The following is a 14,154-nucleotide window of genomic DNA, read 5'->3' as shown; positions in this document are numbered from 1 at the left end:
CAGCTGGGGAGCACAAAACCAAACTCAGGTGACAAAGCTGCAGCAATGTTATCAAACTTTTCCTTTTAACTGCCTGAATACTTGCATTCATTCAGAAATGCTTTCCACACTGTTTCATTTGAGGAGGAGGATGTAAATGTAAGCACCTAGCCTTTCACTATTCACGTCACCTGAAATTGCACTGCATGGATATAATATATGATAAAGAATAAACAAATCCAAGAACAATCAGTGTGGTAACACTCCCACTCGCCCTACTAACAGTGTCCTCTGAGTGCATTTGTCTAGTTTGGACTGTTCGTGAATAATTAAAGGTTTTGTCTCGGTTCATCCTACTGTTCAGTGTTCACTTAGGACATCCTGACCATAGCTAGAGGATACACAAAGCTCTGGAGGGCATAACTGAGGTGGTCCTGATAAATTCTCTCTGCTCCGTTCTTGTGCATTTTGCTCAGGCCTTGCTCTAATTAATTATAAAACCAATATGAACATGCATGAAACAAATTTATGTTTTAAGTGCTCTTCAACATTTATTTCACTAACATAACAAATACAGAATGTGCTCCCTTTATCCTTCAAACAGTATTTTAACATAAGTACAAATGCATAGCTATTAAAAACTTAAGATCTACTATCAATATAAATACAATCATATTTTTAGTTAAGAAATTAATAATTTAAGACCTATTTAAAACAAAGTACAAAAATAACAAATATCTTATCATTACAGATACCATTAGAATTGAAAACAGAAGAATTCTCCATTAATGTAAAAGATCAGCAGCTGTCATATGTAATGGATACCCACCATAAAGGATACACTTGCTGCTGAAACAGAGCATTGGTTTAGGAAGGAAGAGCATTTCCTGGTTAATCACTCAGAAAATTAGCTCATCTTTCCTATAGCTGCTCTCCTGAAATCCCTGACCCATTCAGACCTAGAATCTTGTGACTTTCCTACCCTTTTGTTTAATACACAATTCCCAGTAAAAGGCCACAGTATGACTTCAAGCAAAGACAGTGAGAGCACGAAACACCATCTATGCTGAGCATACTGTAGCTTCCAACAATGTTAAATAAAAGGATTCCAAATACAGCACTAAAACCAATTTGTTCCCCAGTAAGAAAGTTTTGAGAAAGTTTTTAATGCTTCCTGTTTACAAAAAGTTAATACTACCCGTATCTAAAAAATACAAACAGCTAACTAATTACTTCTTATTAAATACTCTGACCACTATACGCTCTATAACTTGACAGGTAGAAAATGTAATGGAAAAGGTAAAAATCCTGTTTAGAAAAAGTTCAGGCTTCCCATATCTAATAAATACAAACAGCTAACTGATTACTTCTTATTAAATACTCTGACCACTATACGCTCTATAACTTGACAGGTAGAAAATGTAATGGAAAAGGTAAAAATCCTGTTTAGAAAAAGTTCAGGCTTCCCATATCTAATAAATACAAACAGCTAACTGATTACTTCTTATTAAATACTCTGACCACTATACGCTCTATAACTTGACAGGTAGAAAATGTAATGGAAAAGGTAAAAATCCTGTTTAGAAAAAGTTCAGGCTTCCCATATCTAATAAATACAAGCAGCTAACTAATTACTTCTTATTAAATACTCTGACCACTATACGCTCTATAACTTGACAGGTAGAAAATGTAATGGAAAAGGTAAGAATCCTGTTTAGAAAAAGTTCAGGCTTCCCATATCTAATAAATACAAGCAGCTAACTAATTACTTCTTATTAAATACTCTGACCACTATACGCTCTATAACTTGACAGGTAGAAAATGTAATAAAAAGGTAAGAATCCTGTTTAGAAAAAGTTCAGGCTTCCCATATCTAAAAAATACAAACAGCTAACTAATTACTTCTTATTAAATACTCTGACCACTATACGCTCTATAACTTGACAGGTAGAAAATGTAATGGAAAAGGTAAGAATCCTGTTTAGAAAAAGTTCAGGCTTCCCATATCTAATAAATACAAGCAGCTAACTAATTACTTCTTATTAAATACTCTGACCACTATACGCTCTATAACTTGACAGGTAGAAAATGTAATGGAAAAGGTAAAAATCCTGTTTAGAAAAAGTTCAGGCTTCCCATATCTAATAAATACAAGCAGCTAACTAATTACTTCTTATTAAATACTCTGACCACTATACGCTCTATAACTTGACAGGTAGAAAATGTAACGGAAGAGGTGTAAAAAATGCAGCAACTAATAACCTACAAAGTTAAAATGAAAGCAAAAAAAATAGAGGTTTTTTTTTAAAACGCAGTTGAAATGATCCAAAGTGTCTGTTGTGTGCAAAGCACTGCCACTGGAGTCTGACAAGGGAACCCAGCTGGCAGCTGTTGCACATTTTCATGTACTTGTCACCCACTTCTCACTCTCTTGTTTCTTCCTTCTCAAGGCACACCCGCTTGTAAGGCACATCTACCGGCAGATGGAGATCTAGGAAGAAAAGGGAATACTGAGTAAATATTAGTCCTTGTATATTTTTCTCTTGGCAGCATACACAGTACTTCTATCAGGTACTGTAAAATATGGCCTGAAAGGCAGACTATAAGTTGAGAATTTGAGGCCTACTGTTTAAAGAATAGGAATTACTATAATTTTTCAAAACTTTAAATATAAAATAACAACAAAACAAATCATAAGAAAAGTGCTCCCCTTTTTCAAGATATATTATTTATATGTGCATTCACTACCATGGATGCCAACTACTAAACTTTATTTACTATGAAACCCTGGCAGTATGTACAGAAATACCTGTTCTGCTTGTGACATGTGCCTTCATTTGTCCATAAAAGGCACAATTGCCTCAAAGTACGCCATAGCTGGTGCCAAGATCCTAGAGAAAACTTGTGGTGTCACTAAGACGACAAACAAGAGACTCCTTTTTGAAAAGTACTTTGATTCACAGCAAAATGAAGATACTTCCAATGTATGGCCAGACCTTGCAGGACAAGAAAGTGGACAAGTACCCTGATAAAGTCACAACAGCCCTACCACTGCAGATGTCACCCATGTGAACTTTAATCTCTAAACAGACACATTCACGTCTTAGGAAAAGAACTCCAGCCTTTGTTCTTTTTCTATACTACAAAGTTCCTGCCCAGTAAGCACCAGTTCTGCACCTTCTGACATTTGCCTCCTGTCAAAGCAGACTCTGTTGGGAACAAATCTTGAAAAAGCATAGGGATGGAGAAATGAGCAGGCTAGTAACAATGCGACTCTAAATCATGTAAAGTTAGAAGACGGGGTATAACATCCACTCATCCAAAAGAGCAGACTGCCAGGACAGGTCATTTGAAAGTCCTTCACTGAATATATAATGAAGTAAAGGTAATGGAAACTGAGCTGGAGCAAGAAGCTACAGTTCAAACTCCTGAGAGCAACTTCACTTTGGGCTTCAGACAGGAGATGTTGAAGAGTTCAGGGCCAGGCCTGTCCCCACATTAACACTTAACACCTTTGTAGGAGACCTCACAGTGACCTACTTAGGAAAACTAAATAAACAGTGAAATTATTTTTGGCTGGCAGGTGCAGGAAATAGTTCAGGTGAACATATGATAGCATGGGAGACCTTGCCTGAATGAAGATTTGCCCCTAGCAATTGCACATATAAATCTCTTTACCTTGGAGTGAATGAGAGGGAATGCATAGTGACACTACTGTAGTTGCATGGGAGTGGGTGGTAAATGTCTAGGGCACCTTGCAGCATGACAATGGTGGATTCATCTGACTCAGTAGCATCTCAGTAATAAGATCGTGCTCTTGTAAAAAATTACAGGAACTTGCAGATTATTTGAAGGACTAGTTGACTCACAAAAAATATATGGCCAGCCATTGAGAAAGAAAGCTTTTTCCTACTAATGTATCAGTATGCTTAAATGCTGAAGTCCAGAAGTAACAAATTCCACCTGCTCCACAATGAGATCCCTATTTCCAGGAAGAAGGGCTGCAAACAAGAATTTCTCCAATCAGAATCTGGTCCTTCTTCTGGTCCTTCCTCTTGTTAGAAGAGGAAGCACAAACCACAGATATTAGGTCCAGTACAGCTATATTCACTGAGTGTACCTGTGGAGTACAATGCAGAGGAGATGGGCAAGAATATATGAAGAATTTACAGAGTTCCTATCCATCATTTGTGAAATCCAAAAGGACTCCTGTTGCAAGTGTGGATGCTGCCAACATAACCAGACAGATTTATGCCAACAATTCCATTTTATAGATGAGTTCAAAGAAAGAAGATGCATTATCAGCACCTTCAAATTGATGTCCTAAGAAAGAGCCTGGGGCTGAAAAAAGCAGTACCTCAAAGGTGAATATCCCTCACACCTCAATGGGATGAAAACGCCAGGAACTAGAGAGCCATACCCACCATCTCTCAAGAAAAAAGGGTGGGAAGGGAACAGATGACACAGCCTATATTCGTTTGCAATGATGTCTTAGTGCTGAATTAAGTTCTGCACCTTCTGTTGCAGCCTCTGACTGCTGGGAGAACTCACAAATAGTTCTTCTTATCCTGCTGCTACCAAAGAAAATGAGGTCCCTCTGTCAAATTGTCAGGTACAAAGATGGTTAGTGCATGAGGTGTAAAGATATGGTTAAAGCAAACACTTGCATTCAAAACAAAGAGGAGGGTTCTTCACCCACTGTGTAATTAACCTATGTTAATGACATTAACTTACAAACCCCACATGGATACTAAATGTTTGCATAGCTTCAAAAAGTGACTAGAAAAATTAACTGAAGAAAAGTTTACTGAGGCCTTTTCTACTTAACAGTACAAAAATGCCAAAGATACTGTTGGAGACAAGACAATGAACTAGAGAGACCTTTCATCTTGACCCTGGTTGGCAGGATGTTCTTAAAACTGGTAAACTAAATTTAGCTGAGAAAGTTAGTTAAGTATATTGGTTTTCATTTGAAGAAAACAAATAACGTATTTCAGTGATTTATGGTGCTGCAAAGATGGGCTGGCAGCTATGGAGGGAAATCCTGGAGACTGTGTTTTAGTAAAATGATGGTTGTCTTTCTGGCTACAGAATAGCTGCAAAATGCAAAGAAATCCTGTCCAGCTCTTCAAAGGAAAGTAATGCCTTCTCCAGAAGGGAGGGTTTGATTCTTGGCCCATTTATGTCAATTTCCACCTCGGTTTTGGCCCACAGCTGCTCCCAGTCACAGAAGTGACCTCTCCTTCCATCTTTATTGCATTGGCCTTTGGCACCACATTACGTTGGCTCTAGCTGTGTGATATCTAGAACTTGGTGTCACCATGTAACAAAGAAAAGTGACATGTCACCAGCCTACTGAAATAGATAGAACAAAAGCCTTTTCTATAGCAGGATATACATCAAAGTGCAGGCTCAGAAAATTTGTAAATGAGTGCCCAAAGGAAAAGAGGAAAATGGATAGGACTCAATCACATTCAGAGGATAAGTTGTGAAGACACCTGGAAATTGTCATCATGCAATGTTTCAGCACAGAAGTATTAAGGAAGAAGTTGTTTCCAAAGACCCACAGAGGAAAGGAGGTACTGACAGACAAACATGTACTCAGAGGAACAGAAGTCAGCTTCTATTTAAAACCTGTCTGCTTCAGGCTTACAGTTGAAATACAGGAGATGGGCTATGCCAGCTTCAAGGCTTGTGTCGTGCCCAATTTATTTTGGGCCAACTTGAGCCTTATCATGTTTGGCTCAGGTGTGCTGTCTGCTTCTACCCTTTACATGTACACCAAGCCTAAAATGTACAACAGTGAAAACAGACCTGGATGACTATCACACTTCCCAGAGAGCAGACTCTATGCTAATTGTCGTTGATTAGCATTAGAGTAACAGTGTTTTATCTCTGTGGTACAATCCCAAGGAAATGCTTTCCAAAATGTTCCTGCATATAACTTTATAACTGGCATATTAAGCAAATGTTTTGCATTAGATATTAAAGCTGAGAAGTTTGCTAATTATCCATGATGCCAGGAAGTAATTGAACAAGAACTCTCAATTCTGTGTTTTAAACAAAAGCCTGTCTTCTTTCAAGATGGCATCCAACCTTTTTTCTCAGCTTCCTGACAAAAAGACTTTATTCCTTACTCAAATGTTTGAAACCGATGGGCATTATGAACTGAATTATTAACTAGCATCATTATCTGGAATCTAGAAACTACCCTTTGAAGTGAGCAGCAGCTCTTCAAACTCTACAATCAGCTCTTCAAACTCTACAATCAGCTCTTTGATGAACAGCTGTAAGGGAAATAGCTTCTTACAAGACTTGCAGGCTGCACCAACTTTTCCTCTAGGATGGATCCAAAGTACTCTATGTGTCCTCTTATGTCTCTCTAATCTTTGGACATTTAGGTTTTTCCTTTAGTTACTAGATTTGTGAATTGTTTGGCCTCAGATGTTCTGCTGCTTTTTTTCTCATGTGTTTCAGCATACAGATCAGCAGATTGGTACAAAATTTATTTAGTGATCCAAGACAAAAAGTTTGGACTTCTACAGTTACTTCATCAGTTTGGCAGGTTTTTTCCCTGTGACTTCAATAGTCACCTCATTACTCAGTGTTTTCCTTTGTAGCACTGTCACCCTCTGGCAAACATATCTATGGACTTCATCTCAATATTGTGACATCCAGGTTTCTGACACAAGTCCTAGAACTTCAGGTTTTATTTACCGATACAATTTATACCCTTTTCCACACCACAGTAATTAGCATAAGCATTATGTATAGAAGAGTGTTGGTAAGCACACTCAGAGGTTGTACAAGTATAATATTTTAACTGAAGGCACAATGAAGTACTTATACTGCAGACAATAACTACACTATTCTGATCTCCCCTTTCTGTAATAAGTTAGTTTCAGAGTAGCTGTCTCAGTAATCTCTAAAAAAATGTAGAATCTCTTCTTACCAGGGGTCTTGCCATTGCATGAACTGTGTCTTCTTTTCCCGCATCTAGGTGTTACAGATGAATCCATCTCTTCTACAGATTTGTTCACAGGCTCAGTTCCTGAAGTGAATTGTCTCTCTTCTGTCTCTGATTCACATTTAACACTAACATTCTCCTTAAAAAAAGGAACATAAAAAGAAATAAAACGAAAGATCACTCAATATTTTCTTGTAATCCCTTTAGGGACAAAATAATAACTATTCTTCTCCACTCCAAAAGGACATCTAAAAAGTGTTGAACACTGCCTAGATGGTTTACATAATAAGTGTTTTTAACTCAGAATTAAGATTGCCAAATTGAAACTCAAGCTCTTACAAAATGTCCTATTAAGCAAAAGATGAGATCAGAAAACTAGAATATACAAAATTAGGGTACATGTCCTCATAGTTTGAACTTTGCCCTCAGTTATCAAACTAGCTATAAGAAATAAGCTAGAAAAAATCCAGGTGCACTCATTGTTACCAACACGTGTATTAGTAATGACAGATCTAGCTCAAACAACTTGACAAAGCTGTGTGATGCAAAACTACACATCTGAACCACACATTTCTGGTTGAGAATCTTACCCCACCCTATCCAATAGTTAAGACGTTAAATTATAATGTGTTCCTTGCTTTTTGGAGCCCTCTGCTGCTGCTCCATATGTATTTTGCAGGCAACCATTTACTGAACTGGTGTATTTCCATGATCATGTGGCAAAAATCTGTAGCTTAAAAAAAAAAAAAAGCAGCCAAACAATCAAGTTATGTTTCTATTCCACTGAGGAAGTAAAGGCCCAAAGTTAAGCACTTGGCGTTTACCTTTAAAGATGTTCTCACTGTCACCTGTTCTAGAGTATTCATATCCTCTGCAAAATCCTATCAATCAATATCCTAAAGATGAATGATTGTTCAAAGCCTGCAATGATTCCTTCTATTAAGGAAAAAAAGTGCTTTTCAAAAATGGTATGTGTGAGTTTAGAGACAAAAGGTCATCACACTTGGTAATAATTTATTAGTAATTCCAAAAATCACACTGTCTGCCTTGCATCTGTTGTTACTCAGTGTTAAATTTATAAAAGACAATGTGTATGCATATTAATAGAAATATGTATACATTCTTTGTCAAGGTTGTATAATAATATTCAAAAAGGCCTGTGTGAATACAGTAACGGAATACTCCAGGGAGACCTAATTCCCCCCAACACGCCTCCTGCACTTGCTAGATATCCACTTTACTGTAGTATTTGTTCTTTGAAATGTGTTGTCTGTATGTATTGCATTAGTACTATTAACCAGGCCATGTGAAAACAATTTGGCTAGCAATGCCTTTTGTCCAACATCTGAACCACAACTGCTTCCTAGGCATAAAAACAAAGAGAAGGAAGGAGTTCTGTAGTTCACTACCTTCACCAGCTAGAATCCAGATTTCATGAGTGATGAACTAAACGTCTCCATTCCTGATGACATTTACATAATAATAAGTTCTAGAAAAATGAGTAAGCAGCCTTAACCAACTAATGAGAGAAGGGAAGATTTCTGAGGGAAGCATCCTAATTTGCATACCCCACAGGACAACTGTTCTAGAAACAATTCTACAAATGTCATTATTTGAAAAGAGAAAAATAGGTACACTATGAACTGAAGAGCAATATCAGACAGGGGATGTAGAAACCAAACTGCATTGGTTGATAAACAAAACACAAATGCATATTGGGATAACGATTACTAAAAAATTATTACTAGCCTACATGCTGAAAGAAGTCTAGACACTCTGACTAGCAGTTCTTCTACCAAGGACCTGGGCATGCTGCAGTGCCCAGTAAGGCTAACACGTCCTTGTGCTGCACAGGGATGAGCATGGCCAGCAAACTGAGGGAATTTCATTTCCGCCTTGCTCATGAATCTGTACTTGCAACGCTGTATCTGATTTTAAGCTGTACAGTTGTGTGTGTGGAAACTGAAGAGTGATGATATTGCACAGTACCCCTTTCAGAATCCTTTTTATCACTGTGTTTATAGGATCTTACAGACTAACTCTTTAGTAATCTAATATTAAAAAGGCAATAGTAAGATTTTCATCGTAATAGGATCAACCTAGCCCACACAAATCTAGTTCCCAAGTTATCTCTTTTTTTTTATTGTTTGTTTTTTTAAGTGAACATGCTTCTGACCATGGATTTACCACACCTCTGGACAGACTCTTCACTCAGGCTTAGTACTCTGCAATTTCCAAGTCACAAACGTTGTTTGGTGGAGAATCAAACAAGTTACCAAAGCTGATGAATGTGAAAGATTTGACTTTTCACTTCAATTATTGAAAAATCCCAAATCTGCTGCATCTCACTGGTTACATGACTTACGAGACAGAGACTGGACTATACCGATACCTAGTTGGAACCATGATGAGAAGCTAAGGTACTAAAATTAACAACTCACATGAATGGAGTTTGCTGGGTTAACCACCAAAGAAAGCAAGAGTTTCAACCTTCAGATAGGTATACTGCCAAGGAGACTGAACAAAATAGGAGGCAAATTCCTTTTGATCAAGCATAACAGAAAGGTTGTATTTCTACTTTAAGAAGAAAATAAAATATTTCTTATGAGTAGGAATGGAATAAAATATGCCCATTAAAGGCCAAAACTTGTAAAAGTCTAGGACAGGAATTCACTGAGGCTAAGAGGACAACACTAGATCTGAACTATTGAATGTAGTAACTCCATTCATGTAACGAATTGCTCTTTAATTTGCTATCTTTTAGGACATCAGGAAAGCAAAATAAAGCAGGTTTCTACTAAACTGTAAGGTCTATGAGGAGAACAGCTCAAGGCTCAATAGCTGTCACAAGAGCAAATAAATGCTAAGAAATATTGTGACAGAAATAGAGAACAAAACAGAAAACATCTTTGTGCCACTGTAAAAATGGATAGTTTTCCCACAACTTCAATGCTCTCTTCATTTCAAAACAGGATGTAGCAGAAATGGAAAAAGTTGAGAACAAACCCAAAGCTAACCAGAAGTGCAGAGCAGCTGCTGTGCAAAGGAAAGTACAGCAGGACTGTACAGTCGGGAAAGACTGCTGAGGCAGCTGTGGTAAGGGATCTGTGAAATCACAAGTGACATGCAGTAAGTGGCCAGGGATGGCAGCTGAATGCTTCTTCTGAGACAGAAACCAGGAAGCATCACATGAAGCTACTAACAGCCAGAAGCTCTTCGTGCAACAGATCGTGAGCAAAGTATCTGCTTGGTCAGATACTGTATGCTAAAATTGACATGGTTTCAAGGACTGACTTCAGTCCACAGAAGAGAAACCTAAGATTAAGTATAGCGTATCATTCTAAGTCCTCAAGTTGAAAGTAGTTGCAAAGTATAAGGAGGAATGCCCTGTTCTATTTGCATGCCTTGTTCTTGCTCTTCCCTACATATCAGATTACAGCTATTGTCTTCGGACTTAACACTGGGCAAGACGGACCTTTGATCTGACTCAGCAGAGCTGTTTTGATGTTCTTGTATTAAGACTGGAGTAATTTGTTCCTCCTCTTCTCCTACAGAGAGGAATAAAACTCTCTTCTGTGCATGGCCACTATTCTGTCGTAAGCCTGCTCTGAATTACGTGGCACTGACAACTACTGAAAGCCTCAAAAGGCTTCCAGATTCAGGGATAAGGAAGATAGCAAACTATGTAGGGGCCTGATGGGAGTACAAGCACAGAAACCTTCTCCGCAGAGTTCTGCACCTGCCATGATCCCAGACTCTGGAAACACCACTAGACAAGAGGCAGCTGCAGGGTTAAGTTAGCCTTGCCTCTCCTCAGTTTGGGAAGAGGAGACTAGTAAGAGTATTTCTAACAAAAAGAGGGAAACTGTCAAACAAAAGGCCTAATAGTCCCTGAATTCCTTTTCAACACAGAATAAGCCCCAGTTATTTAACCAGTTAACATCCAGATAAACAGACCAAGACCAAGGTTGGGATTCTCCACAATTACACAAGTAATGGGGCCTCAAAATCAAAACACCTCCCCCTCAAACAACTCCATGGTTCACACGCTTAATCCCTCAGTTCTTATCAAGAGAGTTTGGACCACAACTTCAAAGGCCTTCAACGATGGAAAAATATACTGCTAAAAATGCACTTCAAAAGTTGTCAAAACTGACAATGTTTAAAGTGCAGTCAACACTTAATGAGTGGACGCTTGTTAAGGAGTACTGCCAACTCTATAAGCACTAGCACAAGGATGTGCCCTTCTCTACTTTGTGGAGACTTGATCAGAATATACATCTATTTCTATAAAGATACCCAAGAGGAAGATGACTAAGAGCAATCAAGTTTGCACCAGCTGAGGATTTCCAAGCTATAAACCTTACTGAAGGCATCAAGATACTGATAGCACAATAGAACAATAGCTTCAACACATACAATGAAATTTTGAGTGCCTACATGCAACGTAGGTCTCATGTAGCAGAAACAGATGCAGTAAAATCTCTTGCTTTTACTTTGTTTTCAAAACAAAAAAAGTAAAGCGTGCATTTTCGGCCTTAACAGAGTAACATCTAGAATGCCCCTCACTGCACATGAGACTTACAATTCTGTATACAAGGAAGACCAGGCACAGGTAAACCAAAGTACAATTACAACTTGTCGGACACGGCAAAGTATAAACAAAGGAAGGTGCTTTATAGCATTCAAATGTCAATAAATTATACTTTCCACAGAAAACAGAAACTTAATAACTGTTTATCAGAAACAATCTAACCAATTATCTAAATTTTAAACAAAAATCTTTGCCTTCAGTGGCAATTCTCAAAATACTCTTTTTTTAAGATTAAAGATAGTATAACCTAAAAAAGCTTCCACTTCATCACCATGAATACACCTGCACTATCTATTTTTCCCATGCAAATGAGCACCCTAACTTGGTCAACACAAGCTAACATATCTCATGCTCATTAACATGGGGTACTTTTTCAGTCCCTCTCCTTTTTTAAATCTTGCCTTACCAAGCAAACCCTCTACTGTCCAATAAAAGCTTAATTAAAGAAGCCTTTAGTTCTTAAGCAGGCAAGAATTAAAAAGCTATCAGTCCAGACCCTAGCATTACTATCGAATATAGTTATCTCAAAAAAGATGTTGTTTTATCTCCCTTTACCCCTTACCTGCTCTGAACTGAATGGTCCTTCCTGAACAAACATTAGGGAGGACAGAGTTGGGCAGTGATCCAGTTGTTCTCTCAGTTTTTCACATGCTTCCTGTGTGGTCACAGATTCTTGCACTATTTCAGCAGCAGCACTTTCTACAAACGCAGTGGTATGGGTAGCACAAAGAAATTCAGAAGGCTGTAATGGAGAACAAGTTACTGCTTGATCTGCTCCCTCTCTCAGGTTTTCAAATGCTTCCTGTGTGGTCACAGATTCTTGCACTACTTCAGCAGCAGCGCTTTCTACAAACGCAGTGGTATGGGTAGCACAAAGAAATTCAGAAGGCTGTAATGGAGAACAAGTTACTGCTTGATCTGCTCCCTCTCTCAGGTTTTCAAATGCTTCCTGTGTGGTCACAGATTCTTGCACTACTTCAGCAGCAGCACTTTCTACAAACGCAGTGGTATGGGTAGCACAAAGAAATTCAGAAGGCAGTAATGGAGAACAAGTTACTGCTTGATCTTCTCCCATCACAAATGATGTGTCTGCAGCTACAGGAGTAAGAAGTTCCAGTTGGCTTTCCCCAGTTGAAGAAGGTATATAACTGTTCTCACTATTAACCAGCAGTGGTTGACCTCTGTTAGACTGAGGGGTTGAACACTGGCTCTCCACAGGTTCCACTTGCACAATTTCAGCTTTGGGTGATGAATGCATCTCATCAACCATCTGAAACACAGCTTCAAGATTTAATTCTATCTCCTTGTTTTCATCAGATGTATTACATGGCCAGTCAGAGGGCAGAAATTCATCTGTACAAGGTGACTGCACTGGAGGACTCTGGGAGAAATAAAATACAGCAAACTATTATATCAAAAAATTACAATGACAGGATACATATTGGTTCTGTAAGGCTTTGGAAATGAACCTAAGCAATCAACTGAAGTGTTCATTTATCCAAAAGCTTGAAAGATTGTCTGTTATTTTCAATTTAAAACAGCAGATTTAATTTAAGAAAAAAAAAAGTCTACTACTTTGTCTTGTTTTTCATTAACCATCTTACTCTTGGCACGCCTGCTTTCTTTTATTCACTGTCTATCCTGGAGGGAAGGTTACTTACCAGTAGCTGTGTACTCCTTCAGATGCATTGTCTGCATACCCTGTGCATTGCAGGTATAAGTATACCCAAGCATTCAAGCCAGAGAATTTTAGTCTTAGTAGGACCTGTGGGGGTGCATTAGAGCCACCCCCTTCCCATGCCACATATGTGATAGAAAATGATAAAGCAAATCTATCTGCCTTCAGTTCTTCTAAAACTCAAACATTCCTGTTGTGTACAAAACCAGCACAAACCACAAGATTTTTAAGCAAGAGAAAAAGTTATGTATGCTGTAAATGTGCATATGGACAACATACGTCGAGGAACTCGCAGTTACTTACCAATAACATCTTTTTCCTCTTCAAGTGATTGTCCATATACACATCCACACAAGGGATGTTTCCCAGGGATGCTCCAGTCCCCAAATGAATGGGAGTTCAGATACCTATGAAAACAAATACTGCAGAACTGCCCTGTCTGTCACAGCCTCACATCTGGACACTCTTGTCATGACATAGTGTCCCACAAATGCAGGACTCAAAGTCTGCATAAATCTGTATAAAAGCCCTACAGATCTTCAGGCCAGAAACACTTCTTGGGGAATGTGTAGAGGCTGCCTTTGCCATCACAGAGCAGGTCTGAACACCACTAAAATATTTCACAGTAATGACATCACAAGATGACAGGACGCAGTCAGCATTCCAACGATGTTATTTTTAGCAGAATTCATATAAATCAAAGAATGTTTAAAGCAGAAAGAAGACAATGAAGAGTTTTTCAAAAGCAGCAAGTCCTTCCCAAGTGAAATGATAAATCACATTTTAACAGCCAGTGTCTGTACTGCTATTTCTTCTGGAGATGACTCAGAGTTAAAGGACACTGGAAGGGTAATTTCTTCTGACAAATACGAGTCATATAATGATGTTGAACAGAAACTCGGGTATATTTAAAATACAGTCTTATTTTGGAAGAGA

The 14,154-nt window shown here is 38.3% G+C and overlaps 1 protein-coding gene and 1 long non-coding RNA gene across 4 annotated transcripts in view; one reads left to right on the top strand and one right to left on the bottom strand.

The window, feature by feature from the left end:
- The first annotated feature begins 530 nt into the window (after positions 1 to 530).
- On the top strand, positions 531 to 1,919 carry LOC126039734 (uncharacterized). Its single transcript, XR_007506391.1, has 3 exons — positions 531 to 1,166; positions 1,570 to 1,680; positions 1,814 to 1,919. It is a non-coding gene; the product is annotated as an uncharacterized LOC126039734 (long non-coding RNA).
- Positions 1,920 to 2,107: 188 nt separating this feature from the next.
- The window catches only part of HSF5 (heat shock transcription factor 5), a 28,046-nt gene continuing 15,999 nt past the window's right edge, over positions 2,108 to 14,154 (bottom strand). For 2 of the 3 annotated variants that reach the window (XM_049803302.1, XM_049803304.1), the window contains 3 exons: positions 12,103 to 12,921; positions 6,932 to 7,085; positions 2,108 to 2,470 (listed from right to left, as the gene is read on the bottom strand). In XM_049803302.1, the coding sequence (XP_049659259.1) occupies positions 2,403 to 2,470; positions 6,932 to 7,085; positions 12,103 to 12,921 (1,041 nt within the window). In that variant the 3' untranslated portion in view covers positions 2,108 to 2,402. The remainder of the gene's footprint in view (positions 2,471 to 6,931; positions 7,086 to 12,102; positions 12,922 to 14,154) is intronic. The other variant, XM_049803303.1, reaches the window with a different exon arrangement.

The sequence above is a fragment of the Accipiter gentilis genome, chromosome 6 (assembly GCF_929443795.1).
Source record: "Accipiter gentilis chromosome 6, bAccGen1.1, whole genome shotgun sequence".
Classification (NCBI taxonomy): domain Eukaryota; kingdom Metazoa; phylum Chordata; class Aves; order Accipitriformes; family Accipitridae; genus Astur; species Astur gentilis.
Note: the sequence above shows the minus strand (reverse complement) of the source record. Positions and strands in the feature narration are given on the sequence as shown.